At 38.6% G+C, this 12,827-nt stretch overlaps 2 protein-coding genes across 6 annotated transcripts in view; one reads left to right on the plus strand and one right to left on the minus strand.

The window, feature by feature from the left end:
* Nucleotides 1-5,995, minus strand: part of TMTC3 (transmembrane O-mannosyltransferase targeting cadherins 3) — a 58,991-nt gene extending 52,996 nt beyond the window's left edge. The window contains exon 1 of one of the 3 annotated variants that reach the window (XM_046013014.1): nt 5,904-5,995. In XM_046013014.1, coding sequence (XP_045868970.1) covers nt 5,904-5,908 — 5 coding nt within the window. In that variant the 5' untranslated portion in view covers nt 5,909-5,995. Of the gene's footprint in view, nt 1-5,704 lie in introns of all 3 variants that reach the window. The other 2 variants (XM_046013015.1, XM_046013016.1) reach the window with 2 other exon arrangements.
* A 170-nt stretch (nt 5,996-6,165) lies between these two features.
* The window catches only part of CEP290 (centrosomal protein 290), a 96,380-nt gene continuing 89,718 nt past the window's right edge, over nt 6,166-12,827 (plus strand). The window contains exons 1-6 of one of the 3 annotated variants that reach the window (XM_046013013.1): nt 6,166-6,186; nt 6,969-7,098; nt 7,250-7,327; nt 8,659-8,728; nt 8,987-9,033; nt 11,886-12,029. In XM_046013013.1, coding sequence (XP_045868969.1) covers nt 6,997-7,098; nt 7,250-7,327; nt 8,659-8,728; nt 8,987-9,033; nt 11,886-12,029 — 441 coding nt within the window. In that variant the 5' untranslated portion in view covers nt 6,166-6,186; nt 6,969-6,996. Of the gene's footprint in view, nt 6,187-6,250; nt 6,701-6,968; nt 7,099-7,249; nt 7,328-8,658; nt 8,729-8,986; nt 9,034-11,885; nt 12,030-12,827 lie in introns of those variants that run through there. The other 2 variants (XM_046013012.1, XM_046013011.1) reach the window with 2 other exon arrangements.

The following is a 12,827-nucleotide window of genomic DNA, read 5'->3' on the forward strand; positions in this document are numbered from 1 at the left end:
AGCTGGAGGCACCACCATTCCAAACTTCAGTCTATATTACAAAGCTATAATCATCAAGACAGTATGGTATTGGCACAAAAAAAAGACACATAGATCAATGGAACAGATAAGAGAAACCTAAAATGGGCTTATCACTCTATGGTCAACTAATCTTCAATGAAGCAGGAAAGAATATCCAATGGAAAAAAGATTGTCTCTTCAACAAATGGTGTTGGGAAGATGGGACAGCAACATATAGAAGAATGAAACTGGACCACTTTCTTAACCAAATACAAAAATAAATTCAAAAATGGATGAAAGACCTAAATGTGAGACAGGAAGCCATCAAAATCCTAGAGGAGAACACAAGCAGCAACCTCTTTGACCTCGGCTGTAGCAACATACTACACACATCTTTGGAGGCAAGGGGAACAAAAGCAAAAATAAACCACTGGACTTCATCAAGGTAAAAGCTTCTGCACAGCCAAAGAAACAATCAACAAAACTAAAAGCCTATGGAATGGCACAAGATATTCGCAAATGACATAACCAATAAAGGGTTAGTATCCAAAATCCATAAAGAACTTATCAAAATCAACACCCAAAAAACAAGTAATGCAATTAAGAAATGGGCAGAAGACATGAATAGACATTTTTCAAAGATGACATCCAGATGGCCAACAGACACATGAAAAGATGCTCAACATCACTCATCAGGGCAGCACAAATCAAAACCAGGATGACACACAACCTCACACTTCTCAGAATGGCTAAAATTAACAATACAAAAAACAAGAGATGTTGGCAAGGATATGGAGAAAGGGGATCTTTCTTACACTGTGGTAATGCAAACCGGTGCAGCCACTCTGGTAAACTGTATGGGGGTTCCTCAAAAAGTTAAAAATAGAACTACCCTATGATCCAGCAATTGCACTATTATATATTTACCCAAAGGGTACAAAAATACAGATTTGATGGTGTGCATGCATCCTGATGTTCACAGCACCATTGTCAACAAGAGCTGAACTATGGAAAGAACCCAAGTGTCCATCAATTGATGAATGGATAAAGAAGACGTGGTATGTGTATATATACACAATGGAACATTACTCAGTCATCAAAAAGAATGAAATCTTGCCATTCGCAACCATGTGTACGGAGGTAAAGTGTATTATATGAAGTAAAATAAGTCAGTCAAAGACAAATACTGCATGATCTCACTAATATACAGAACTTAAGAAACAGAACAAATGAACATATGAGAAGGGGGAAAAAAAGAGAGAGGGACAAACTGTAAGAGATTCTTAGAACTGAGGGGTGATAGAGAGAGGTGGTGGGGCATAGACTAGATGGGTCGTGGGTATTAAAGAAGGCTCTTGATATGATGAACACTGGGTATTGTATGTAAATGATGAATCACTGAATTCTACTCCTGAAACCAACACTGCACTGTATGTTAAATAATTAGAATTTAAATAAAAATTGCTAAAGTGTAGAGGTCTTAGGTTAGAATGCTAGTTTCTGCTATGTATGGTCATATCCTCTAGTAGGTTAACCTAAATTTCCTTAAATGGTGATCTCAGGAGAGAAGGGGGCAAGTCCCAGTGCACAAACTCTTCTCACATCTTTACTTAAAGCACATAAATATATACATATGTGTGTGTGTGTGTGTGTGTGTGTGTGTGTGTGTGTGTGTATTCCCCCCCCCCCCCCCCATCAAGCAAGGTTAAACCATAGTCACTGAAGGAGAGGTTCTCCAAGGGAGCATATTATGACAGAAAGGGAATGAGAGCTAGTAATTCTCATGGATATCATGAGCTTAGCTGTGGAGTCATTTTAGGTTCTGCCCAAAACAACTACTTACAAGAGTAGAAGTTAAGGGAAATAGAAAGGTTTACATAAAGGAATATATGGAGGGAGGCATGATTCACTGGGGGCCACTACTATAACAATGTACCACATCAGTATTAGCTGTGGGAATGGTACAGAGCAGATGTTTGTGTACCCCTAAAATTCATGTTAAATCCTAATGTTCAATGTGGTATTTGAAGGTGGGCTTTTGAAAGGTGATTAGGACATGAGGATGGGTCTTCACAAATGAGATTAGTGCCCTTACCAAAGAGGCCTGAGAGAGATCTTTTGTCCCTTCTGCCATGTGAGGAAATAGTAAAAACGCTATCCATGAACCAGGAAGTGGGCCCCCATGAGATACTGAAATGCTCATGCCTTGATCTTAGTACTTTCTAGTCTCCAAAACTGTGAAAAATGAATTCCTGCTTTTATAAACCACCTAATATAGGGTATTCTGTTAGAGCAATATGAACGCTGCCATGTGAGGAAACAGTAAAGACACTACCCATGAACCAGGAAGTGGGCCCTCATCAGACACTGAAAGTGCTCATGCCTTGATCTTGGTACTTCCTAGTCTCCAGAACTGTGAGAAATAAATTCCTGTTTTTATAAACCACCTAGTACATTGTATTCTGTTAAAGCAATATGAACAGACTAAGGCAAATTCCAGTACTTCTTCTAGCCACATAAACATATTCAACACAGGCTCATAGTCTGAGTGAATGCGACTGATTTGTGTTTACTTACAACAATGGCATGTCACTACATATGCGCAAACAACATAAATGCAATGGAAGACCACTTAAGAGCTACAACACAGAGATACCGAACTTAATATACTTTCTTCGGCAAAACTGTACCATGAACCCCTTTTCCTAAAAATCCAACAGTATAATTGTGGAAAAAATAAACCTATAGGAAAGTTTTGTATGAATCTGGGACTATTTACCCTGGAAAGTAAAGTTCTCTCCATAAAATAATTTCATGATGTTATCTTCTTCAGTAAGAATAATCTGTATTTCATGACTTTTTTAAAGCACATAAAGTTTGTGAAGTCTGCATTCACACTTGTTCCTCCTAATCTTTCCAGTTTCGTGTCAAAAGACAAGTATCTGCTTGTTGCACACTGAATCCTCTCCAGGAGAACAAACAAAACATTTATTACACACAGTGGATACTAAATTTCTCATGGCCATATTTTATTACAGATGCTGGAAAAATAAGTTACCATTCATTTTCTCTATAAGGCAGCTAAAAAGGGAATGGAAATATCATTTAAATAAAATAAGTAGCCTGATATAGGGAATAAAGGTAGTAATTATAAAAGGGAAGCCTTTCTTGTGAGATGATTTTGGTCAGATAAAGCTGCTCATAAAACCAGGAAGAAGAAAGAAGGCAGGTCCAGGCAAGTGTTCCTTTAATAAGCCCACTTATAAAATTATCACATAAATCTCTTCTCTTGGTGAAAATGGAAGGATGCAAAAAATCTGATGAAAAGTAACAGTGAGTTTTAGCAACTTTCCTCAAAATTACATAGTGAGTGTTTGAACTAGAACTTGGATTAAATTTCTTGATTCACAGTTAGGTACAAACTTAATACAATGCACTAGGACCTAGACCACTGCAACCTTGTGTCCTGTTATATCCCCCACATATAGCTGTTGGGGCAGGTCACTGAAAAGACTGCCAGTTGATCTATAAACTGGACCCAGGTGATCTGAGTCTCCTTATCCCCTCCCTTTGGAATGTGGTTCTGTTTGCTTTTCCTGCTCCCCAAGGCTGCTGCAACCACAAAGACTTGAGATAATGATATGGTGTTGAGAACACTTGCATGATACCCTTGACTAAACCCAGTTAAGGCCTCTTTCTACATAAACTTTTAAGATCTGTGTGGTGGGTGCAGGGATCCATTATCCCTCTGGCTGCCAAAGACAAGCCTCATAGGCAAGACCACTTTGCTTAGTGAAACTGCCACCTACCAAGCTGCAGTGGCCTTCCCATTTCTTTGGTCTCTCTGCTCACCACATTCGGTAGCCAGTTTCAGATTTTATCTGGAAAGCTCCCAAAGGAGGTTATGAACCAACACTAGCACAGTGTACAAGCTCAAAAATACTGTTAGAATAAGTAAAAGACTGAAATTTAAGTCAGGACTGTAACTGAGATTTATTATTAGGAAATAACTTAGCTTCTCTGAATCTATTTCCACTTCTGAAAAATGAAAATAAAATTCATCATTATACCAGGTACCTTGAGTTGCTGGGAATATAAATATGAACAACGGGGTGAGGGGAAGTAAGGGCAGTAAAGACCAATAAAGACAAAACAAAACTAGTAAATGAATATATAGGATAGTTATAACAAATGAAAACCAAGAAAAACAAGGTGCTGCAGTAAAAACAGATTCTTAAGACGAAAATAAACATGAAGTTTTTAGCATATGACTCATGTGATAAGAGAAATTAGATCTCATTTCTTCCTTCCCTTGCTAAATTATGAATTAAAAACTGAACATGAAAAATACATAATTCAAATTCCTAAGTAAACAAAGCTTCATCATTAGAATATGACATTTACTGTAGACAGCAAGGCTAAAGAACAAGCACTTCACAGATAGTGGTTCTTAGCATGCCTGAAGAGACAGTATGGCATTAAACAGAATGTCCTCCAGCCTGAAAAATCCATTTTCAATCACACCATTTAAGTTTTAGCACAGTACTTGACCTCTCCAAGCCTCAGTTTTACAACTTGGTTGGAAAATAAGGATGATATAGGCATCCACTTCACTGGACTGTTAAGTGATAGAGTGACAAAGTTATAGTAATCAAAAGAGAATGGCATTTGCATAAAACACACAGGTTAATGGAACAAAACAAACCAAATACCAAGAATTTACAATAAAGAAAGGAGAGTCTAATAAATAGTGCTAGAAAAACTGAAGAGCCACATGCTCGCTGACAATGACTTTCTGGATTTGGAACCAAAAGCAAAGGCAAAAAGCAAAAATAAACAAAAATAAACTAAAAAGCCTCTGCACAACAAAGGAAACCATCATCAAAATGAAAAGACAACCTATAGGAGGAAGAAAATACCTGGGCATGTAATGTCAGCATGGTTAAAAAAATAATGAACAGTATGTGGCATATAATCTCAGTAAAGGATACAACAAAATTATCATTGAATCTACAAATCTGATGAATGTCTTTAAAATGTAGCTCACTAAATAGATACCTTTTATTTTTTGCTTTACCCAAATACTTGGTTTGAAAAGAAACCATATTTTCAGAAGGAAAACTTCTATCAATTATAGGTAAGAAAAAGTCCTCAAAAAAAAAAAAAATAGGAGGCACTGGTTTAGCAGTTGAAAATGTCATTTAGATTTCGAGTCGACAGCGTCTTAACAAAGTTATCTAGTAGTGTATCAAATTCGTGAATGTTTAAGCACAGCGGGATGAACAAAACTTGACCGAAAGAACTGTAAACACCTGAGAAACGCTTTCATATGAGGGCATCCTCAGTAACCAAGGAAGTGACAGCATCTAGGCTGGTGAGTACTGAGGCCCCTTGTTTCTCCAGCCCAGCATTAGGTTGGGCAAATTCTAAACACGCCTTTCTAGAACCTCCACTGTATACCAGTTCTTCAATCTTCAAGTCCTCCAATCCGCGAAGGCTATGGTGCTACAGGTAAGGCGGGCAGAAGAGAATATGTCCTCTTCTCAATTCTTCACTCAACCCGAAACCATGATCTTGGCCGTGCGGCCCCACTCCACTGTACGGAGTAGATTCTGAGAGCACAGAACTAAAACTTTCTTTTTCTTCTTAAGGACAGCACCCGTGGAACGTGTGCAAACGCCCAAGAAAAGGGGGGTCTTCTCACCTCTTCAGAACTGGCCCGAGTCCTCCCGCGCCAATAGCACGAGCTTCATTAAGCCGGGACCGCTCCCTTCAACTCCTCCCCCGTCGCTGACCCACAGCCCGACCTCACCTGGGAGCGGTTCCACCAACAGATGGCTTAGAGAAATCCCAGGAAAAGCGGCCCAGGTGGTGACGCCACCAAAGGCACAGTCATGGTCTACCTCATTCAGGTCACCAGCGCACACGCGCCTCAGTCACTGCGCCTCCCGCCTCTGGGTCGTCCCCCCACCACCTCGGTAGCTTCGCAGCCTCCCGCATTGCACGCCGGGAACGGCCTACCTCCACTTTTCAGAGACTTCAATTCCCAGCATGCAAAAGACTCCAGACAGAACTGCACTCTGGGATTTGGAGTCCTTATCCCTCGCTTTCTCTCCGTCTTTAACAGAGAGTCCGAGGGACCCTGCAGGAGATCTAAACGCAAAGCATCACCCAAGGTCGTGAAATGTAGGCTTCCCTCGCATCCGGGGCCTTGTGCAGTCCTTGGCTGGGTGGGGAATGGTGTCGCCTAGCAGCCGCGCGGCTCTTGCCTGCACAGGAGCTGTTGGCGGGATCCAGAGTCCCGGCAGAACAGCGGTGGGGAGCGGTCAGGTGTGGCAGCGGGGCTGACTTTGGTCCGTGCGGCAGATCAGGGGCCTCTGCTGGTTGCCAGGCTCGGTTAGGTGGGTGGATCTTGGTGAGCAGAAGCAGCCAGTTTCTTCCCAAGCAGGTTCTCTAAGCCTCAGGGCCCAAATGTAACAGCCTATTTTCCCTAACCTTGTCTTTGGTCCACAATCCGTCTGCCTTCTCCTGTCTTCCGCCCCGTTTTCCCCGGCCTACCTGCTCTCATTTCAATCGTCCCCCGCCGCCCCCCCACCTTTTCTTTTTTACTCCCAGTTCCTGCTTCACCGAATCAGAGTTCATTTTCAGCCTTCCAAGTACCCCCGCGTTTGGCACCTTCAGATGTTCGCGCGCCTCGGTGGTAAGGGGGCGTGGAGAAGGGGGCTCAGAATCTTAGTTCTGACCTAGATGAGTTGTATGGGAGAATCCGTCATAGTTTATTCAGCCGGTTCAGTATTTGTTGTTTTGTGCCAGCTGCTATAATTTTGATCAAGGCTATTTTGCCCACTTATCTGTTATACAAAGCCATAACTCTTTGCTAACACCATAGAGAGTTAAAATGATGTAATCTATAAAAATAGTAATGCTGTTTACCTTGAAAATGCTAATACCCACCTGTTTTGTTACAGAAGGTAAAGCACAGTGAAAGATTTCAAGATGCCACCTAATATAAACTGGAAAGAAATAATAAAAGTTGACCCAGATGACCTGCCTCGTCAAGAAGAATTGGCAGATAATTTATTGATTTCCTTATCCAAGGTGCTTCATTGATAAACCATACGCACATACATATATACACACAACTGTGATTAATCTAAGTTGTTCCTGAAGTCAATGCATGTTACATATGAAAGAGTTTTCATATTTTGCCCCAGGATTATAAAACATAGTTGCTTTTCTTTTTACTTAGGTGGAAATAAGTGAGCTAAAAACTGAAAGTCAAGAAAATGTGATACACCTTTTCAGAATTACTCAATCACTAATGAAGGTTTGTATACAGTAGGTTTTAATAATGGTTTTGACTATTAAAGGACGTTTAAGGAACTGTTCTTAAATAGGTTAATCCTTACGAAAATACTTTGTAACATCAAAATCACTCAAAAATGAGATCTCTTCAAGTGTGGATTGAAAATTTTAGTGTGCAAGACATTGCTGGTTTCTGCCCTGAAGTTCCTAAAAGAATGTTTAAGAGAAACAGAATGGGTATTTTTAAAAATAACATAGCGAGGTCTTTTGTAATTATGTTAACATAATCCTGAAGTCAGAATGAAAAATGTAAAAAGTCGTATAGGGATTTATTGGGAGGGGGAAAGGTTTAAGTGAGAGAAGACTTCATAAGAGGCAAAGACTGATGAGTAATTTTAGGTAAATGAAAATCAGTGGTAAATTTTAAAAAGCTTCTAAAGCTGGAAATCACCTTAAATAAAACTTGGAGTAGAAAATATGCTTATTCATTACAGTTGAGGAGACAGGTGCAGAAAATTGTTAGTAGGTTATAGAGGAAACAAATGTTGGATGTAGCTTGCAGTGGGCTGTCAAGGGTATTACAGGTGTATTTTATGCTATCAGCAATACCTCTAATGGTAGAGGTTTTTGAGCCACAATTGATAAATACAAAAGTATGGCTAAACTAGGCTAAACTGTGGCTTAACAAGGCTAAAGTAGATATGTTAATAAAACAAACTGAAAGAAATTGAAGCTATTTAGACAACATTGTGAAGAAGTTTAGATATAAGATTATGGACTAAAATAATGACAATTTAATAGAAAAAAATAGAAAACATTACAAAAGGGAAAAGTTACACTACTGGATATAAGACTAGAAGGAAAAAGAGGAATCAGGGGCGCCTGGGTGGCTCAGTGGTTTAAGCCGCTGCCTTCGGCTCAGGTCATGATCTCGGGGTCCTGGGATCGAGTCCCGCATGGGGCTCTCCGCTTGGCGGGGAGCCTGCTTCCCTCTCACTCTCTCTGCCTGCCTCTCTGCCTGCCTCTCTGCCTATTGTGATCTCTCTGTGTCAAATAAATAAATAAAATCTTTAAAAAAAAAAAAAAGCTTTAAAAAATAAAAAAAGAGGAATCAAATATCTTTGATTAGTAAGAACTACTTCTTACTAGAACTAGAATTAGTTCTAGTAAGAACATCATCTATTTATTCAACAAATATTTACTGAAAGTCTCCATATCCCAGGGACTGAATGCACTAAATACTGGGAAAGCAAATGAAAAAAAAAAAAAACAAAAACAAAAACAAAAAAAAACCAACTCATTTTCAGTACTTATGTAAAGGCATATTGAAATAACCTTTCTTTTTATATTTAGATGAAAGCTCAAGAAGTAGAGCTAGCTTTGGAGGAAGTTGAAAAAGCTGGAGAAGAACAAGCAAAATTTGGTAAATGCCCTAGAAAAGTTCATCTTGATGTTAAATAGGGGATTCTGTTTAGTATACTCTATAATATTTATATACTCACTTTATTTTGAAAGACATTTCTAGAACTCTTGTTTCATGTATGAGGTATGAAAGTTATTTTTTCTTACATTAACTTATTGTAATCATGATTGAATCTTTAAAAATAACAATATTATTACTTTGAAGTTTATTTAAAAATTTGTTTTGAGATAAATCTAACTGAAACTTTTTTTTTAATAGAAAATCAATTAAAAACTAAAGTAATGAAACTGGAAAATGAACTGGAGGTATGTCCTTTTGTATTACTAGGGTGCACTTGTTAATTTTATTATGTTGAATTACTGTTTTCAAAATTTTTTATTATTGCTTGGAAAAATCACAAGAATGATACTGTGTTCCTAATTAGTTGTTTGTTCAACATATATTTTACATGTTATATAAATTCTTAGGATTGAGTATCCAATTGTGAACAAAATAAAAACATTCAGGAGGGGTACCTAGGTGGCTCAGTAGGTTAAACAGCTGCCTTTGGCTCAGGGACCGAGCCCCACATCAGGCTCACTGCTCAGCCGGGAGCCTACTTCTTCCTCCCCCTTTGCATGCTGCTTCCCCTGCTGGTGTTCTTTGTCTCTCTGTCAAGTAAATAAATATAAAAAATAATAAATCTAAATATTAAAAAGAAGTAAATCTAAAAAAACAAAAGAATATTCAGTAACCTGAAGCTTAGAGTCTAGAGAGGTATCCTGAAGATTACTAACTAGTAACTGAGCTGCAGTGGAGGCACATGGGAATTTGAGGAATAGTGATGGAAGGATATGGTAGAAGAAGTAGCTCTTGAGAAAGCTAAGAGCCAAAATATGAATATATTGTTAAGGAACTGAATACATTGACACTCCTGAGAATGTGGGAAGGAATGTGATAGAAATGAATTAGCCTTTAAGAGGAGAAAAGAACTTCTTCCTTCGTGGTAAGAAATATGGATGTGTACAGAAGCTTTTATGTGGAACCTGGAAGTTGAAAGGTTAGAGGGAAGGCTCATTTGCCAAAAATAAGAGTGGAAGATGTGTAGTCAAAGTTGAAGGAAGTTTAACAAAGCTTAAGCTTGAAATATAGTGGGGAATGAGCTGGAGATTAAGGGATCTAGACTCAGATAATTTGAATAAATCCTGATTCTTTGACTTACTAACTCTATGAACTAGGATGAGTTATTTTTATTCTGTACTGTATATCTAGCTTCTAGAAAAATATCAACCATTCTCAATATATACTTACTAAATGAATTATGAAGTTGGATTGATTCTGTTAGTGTTTATCCAGGCAGCTACTGTAGAATAGAAGGACAGGGCAGTGGGAGATATTGGTAAAGTGGTTGAAGTGATAAGTGATTATTATGAAATCTCAGCTGAATGGGTAAATCAAGATTCGAATGATAGGAGAGGTTAGAGAGAAGTCAAGGGATCAGAGGGTACTATGAGGTCAGAGGGCAGGTATACTAAGGAATCATGAGAAAATGTTTCTGCTGGGACAAGGTTCTGACGTGGGCATTGAGAGTGGGAGGTTATAGTGAATTCAAGAAGCATGTAAAAAGAGAGAGACTAGAATGAAAGTTCTATGAATGCAGAAACTGCTTAGGGGCTTTTGGTGGAACACTATGAGCCATGTGCCAAGAATTCTCAGTTGAGAGGGAGCAATTGGGAAGTTAGTAGTTTGCTGCTACCATGAGTAGGTGGGGATTGGATAGCTGGATGTCATGTGGAATTCATAGCAGCTGGAGTTTTCACAAGATGGTAGAGGAATGATAGCCTGGAAGTTACAGGTTGAGGTAAATCAACACCTTCTTTTGCCCATGAGTTCTTGGGATGTGAAAGAATGAGTATCTCCCAATTAAAAGAGTTCCAAAGGATTTAGTATACTAAGGAAACCAAAGTGCAGCTAAGGAGAGGAGATGGAGACCATGATTCAGTAAAAGAGCTAAGAGTGTAAAATATTAATTTATCTTGAAAGATTTTTAAGAGCACAAAGGAAAGTTTTCTGAAGGAGGAAAAGAGTAAGAAAAATCTACTTAATATGTAGAAGTAACAACTGTATGGTAAAGACATGAATATGAGACAGGTAGATAATAAGGGACTTATTTTGGACCATGACCCCAAATAACAGGAATATGAAGTGAAATGGATTTAATCTGCCACAAGATTTTTTTTTCATTAATGTTTACCCTCAACATGAGACTCAAACTCATGACCCTGAGATCAAGAGTTGAATGCTTGTACCTATTGAACCCGCCAGATACCCCAATCTGGCATAAGATTTTCAAGGTAATCTCAGCCTGAGCCATCCAGTACAGTAGCACTAATCACTTGTGGTTATTTACACTTAAATTCATTACAAAAAAATTAAAAATTCAGTTCTCTAGTTGCAGTAGCCACATTTCAAGTGCTCAAAACCACTTGTAGATAGTGGCTACAGTATTCAGGCGTGCAGGAACATTTCCATTATCCTAAAAAGCCCTGTTGGGCAGCACTGATTTAAATATAGTATGAGGAAAAGGGCAGGTAAAGAGCACCAGAAGTCAGGTTCCCTGGGTGGCTCAGTCAGTTGAATGTCCGACTCTTGGTTTGGCTCAGGTCATAATCTCGTGGCTGTGGGATCAAGCCCTGTGTTGGGCTCTGTGCTCAGTGCAGCGTCTGTTTCAGGTTCTCTCTCCTTCTCTCTCTCACTCACGCTCTCTCTCAAATAAGTAAAATGTTAAATAAAAAAACAAACAAACAAAAAAAAGCACCAGAACCAGAACCCTGCTGGTTTGTAGCCTGGTTTCAGAGTTCTGACACTGAAGACAAGGCTTGGTAGTTCATTGCCTATGTTCTCTGCTTGTGCAGTTTAGTCTGGTGTCTGTGGCTTAGTGGTTATAATTGAGGCTGAGCGATTGACATTCAATTCCTAGATGTGGGTGGCTCAGAAAAAGCTTAAGGGCATGTCAGTCTGCAGACTAAAGCTTAAGTAAACAATTTTAAAAACAGGTTCTTAGGCTAACATGATTTTAAATATCTGGTGCTGATTGTAATACAAATATAAAGTCAATTTTTTGTTGATTCTCTAATTATAATGGGATTGATTTGTACTTTTGGTTTATTACTTTCAGATGGCCCAGCAGTCTGCAGGTGGACGTGACACTCGGTTTTTACGTGATGAAATTCGCCAACTTGAGAAACAGTTGGAACAAAAAGATAGAGAATTGGAGGACATGGAAAAGGAATTAGAGAAAGAGAAGAAGGTTAATGAACAAGTAAGGCACACTTTCCTCAATGAATTTTAACTGATTGAGTTACCTAAAAACACCTGATTATACTTTTTATAGTGATAACCATCAATTTATATGTTTTATGTGAGAATTGATGTATACTTACCGCTAAGACTTTATATCACTATTCATGTTGTCATCACATCTTTAAATCAAATTTCTTGTTTTCAGATGTACCTTGCTTTGTGCAATAAATACTTACATGTAAAAAAATATAGTTTCTTGGGGCGCCTGGGTGGCTCAGTGGGTTAAAGCCTCTGCCTTTGGCTCAGGTCATGATCCCAGAGTCCTGGGTTCGAGCCCCGCATCGGGCTCTCTGCTCCGTGGGGAGCCTGCTTCCTCCTCTCTCTCTGCCTGTCTCTCTGCCTAGTTGTGATTTCTCTCTGTCAAATAAATAAAATATTAAAAAATATATAGTTTCTTAAGAAGTTGTGTTAATGCCAGCATTTTATAAGTCAATGTATATTTTAAAGTATGACATTTCGTCTTTTATACAAATATAGTTAGTACTTTTTATGTTATTCCTTGTTATGTATAAAATAATTCATGCAGTAGTCACTTTAATTTAGTTTGAGGAAAAAATTTTTCGCAGATGGTTTTGTTAATTCCTGTCAGAAACAATATGTTTCTTATTTTGCCTCACCTGTCAGTAAACTTATACAAATCTGCTGCCTAAGTGTTGTAACTGTCCCATCCCTGATTCCCAGAAGCTTTTTCTACCTTTGTGCCCTCTAGGTCAATGTCTTGTTACATCCTAATAATTTTATTTTGTCCACTGTTCTC

Source organism: Meles meles, chromosome 7 (assembly GCF_922984935.1).
Source record: "Meles meles chromosome 7, mMelMel3.1 paternal haplotype, whole genome shotgun sequence".
Lineage (NCBI taxonomy): Eukaryota > Metazoa > Chordata > Mammalia > Carnivora > Mustelidae > Meles > Meles meles.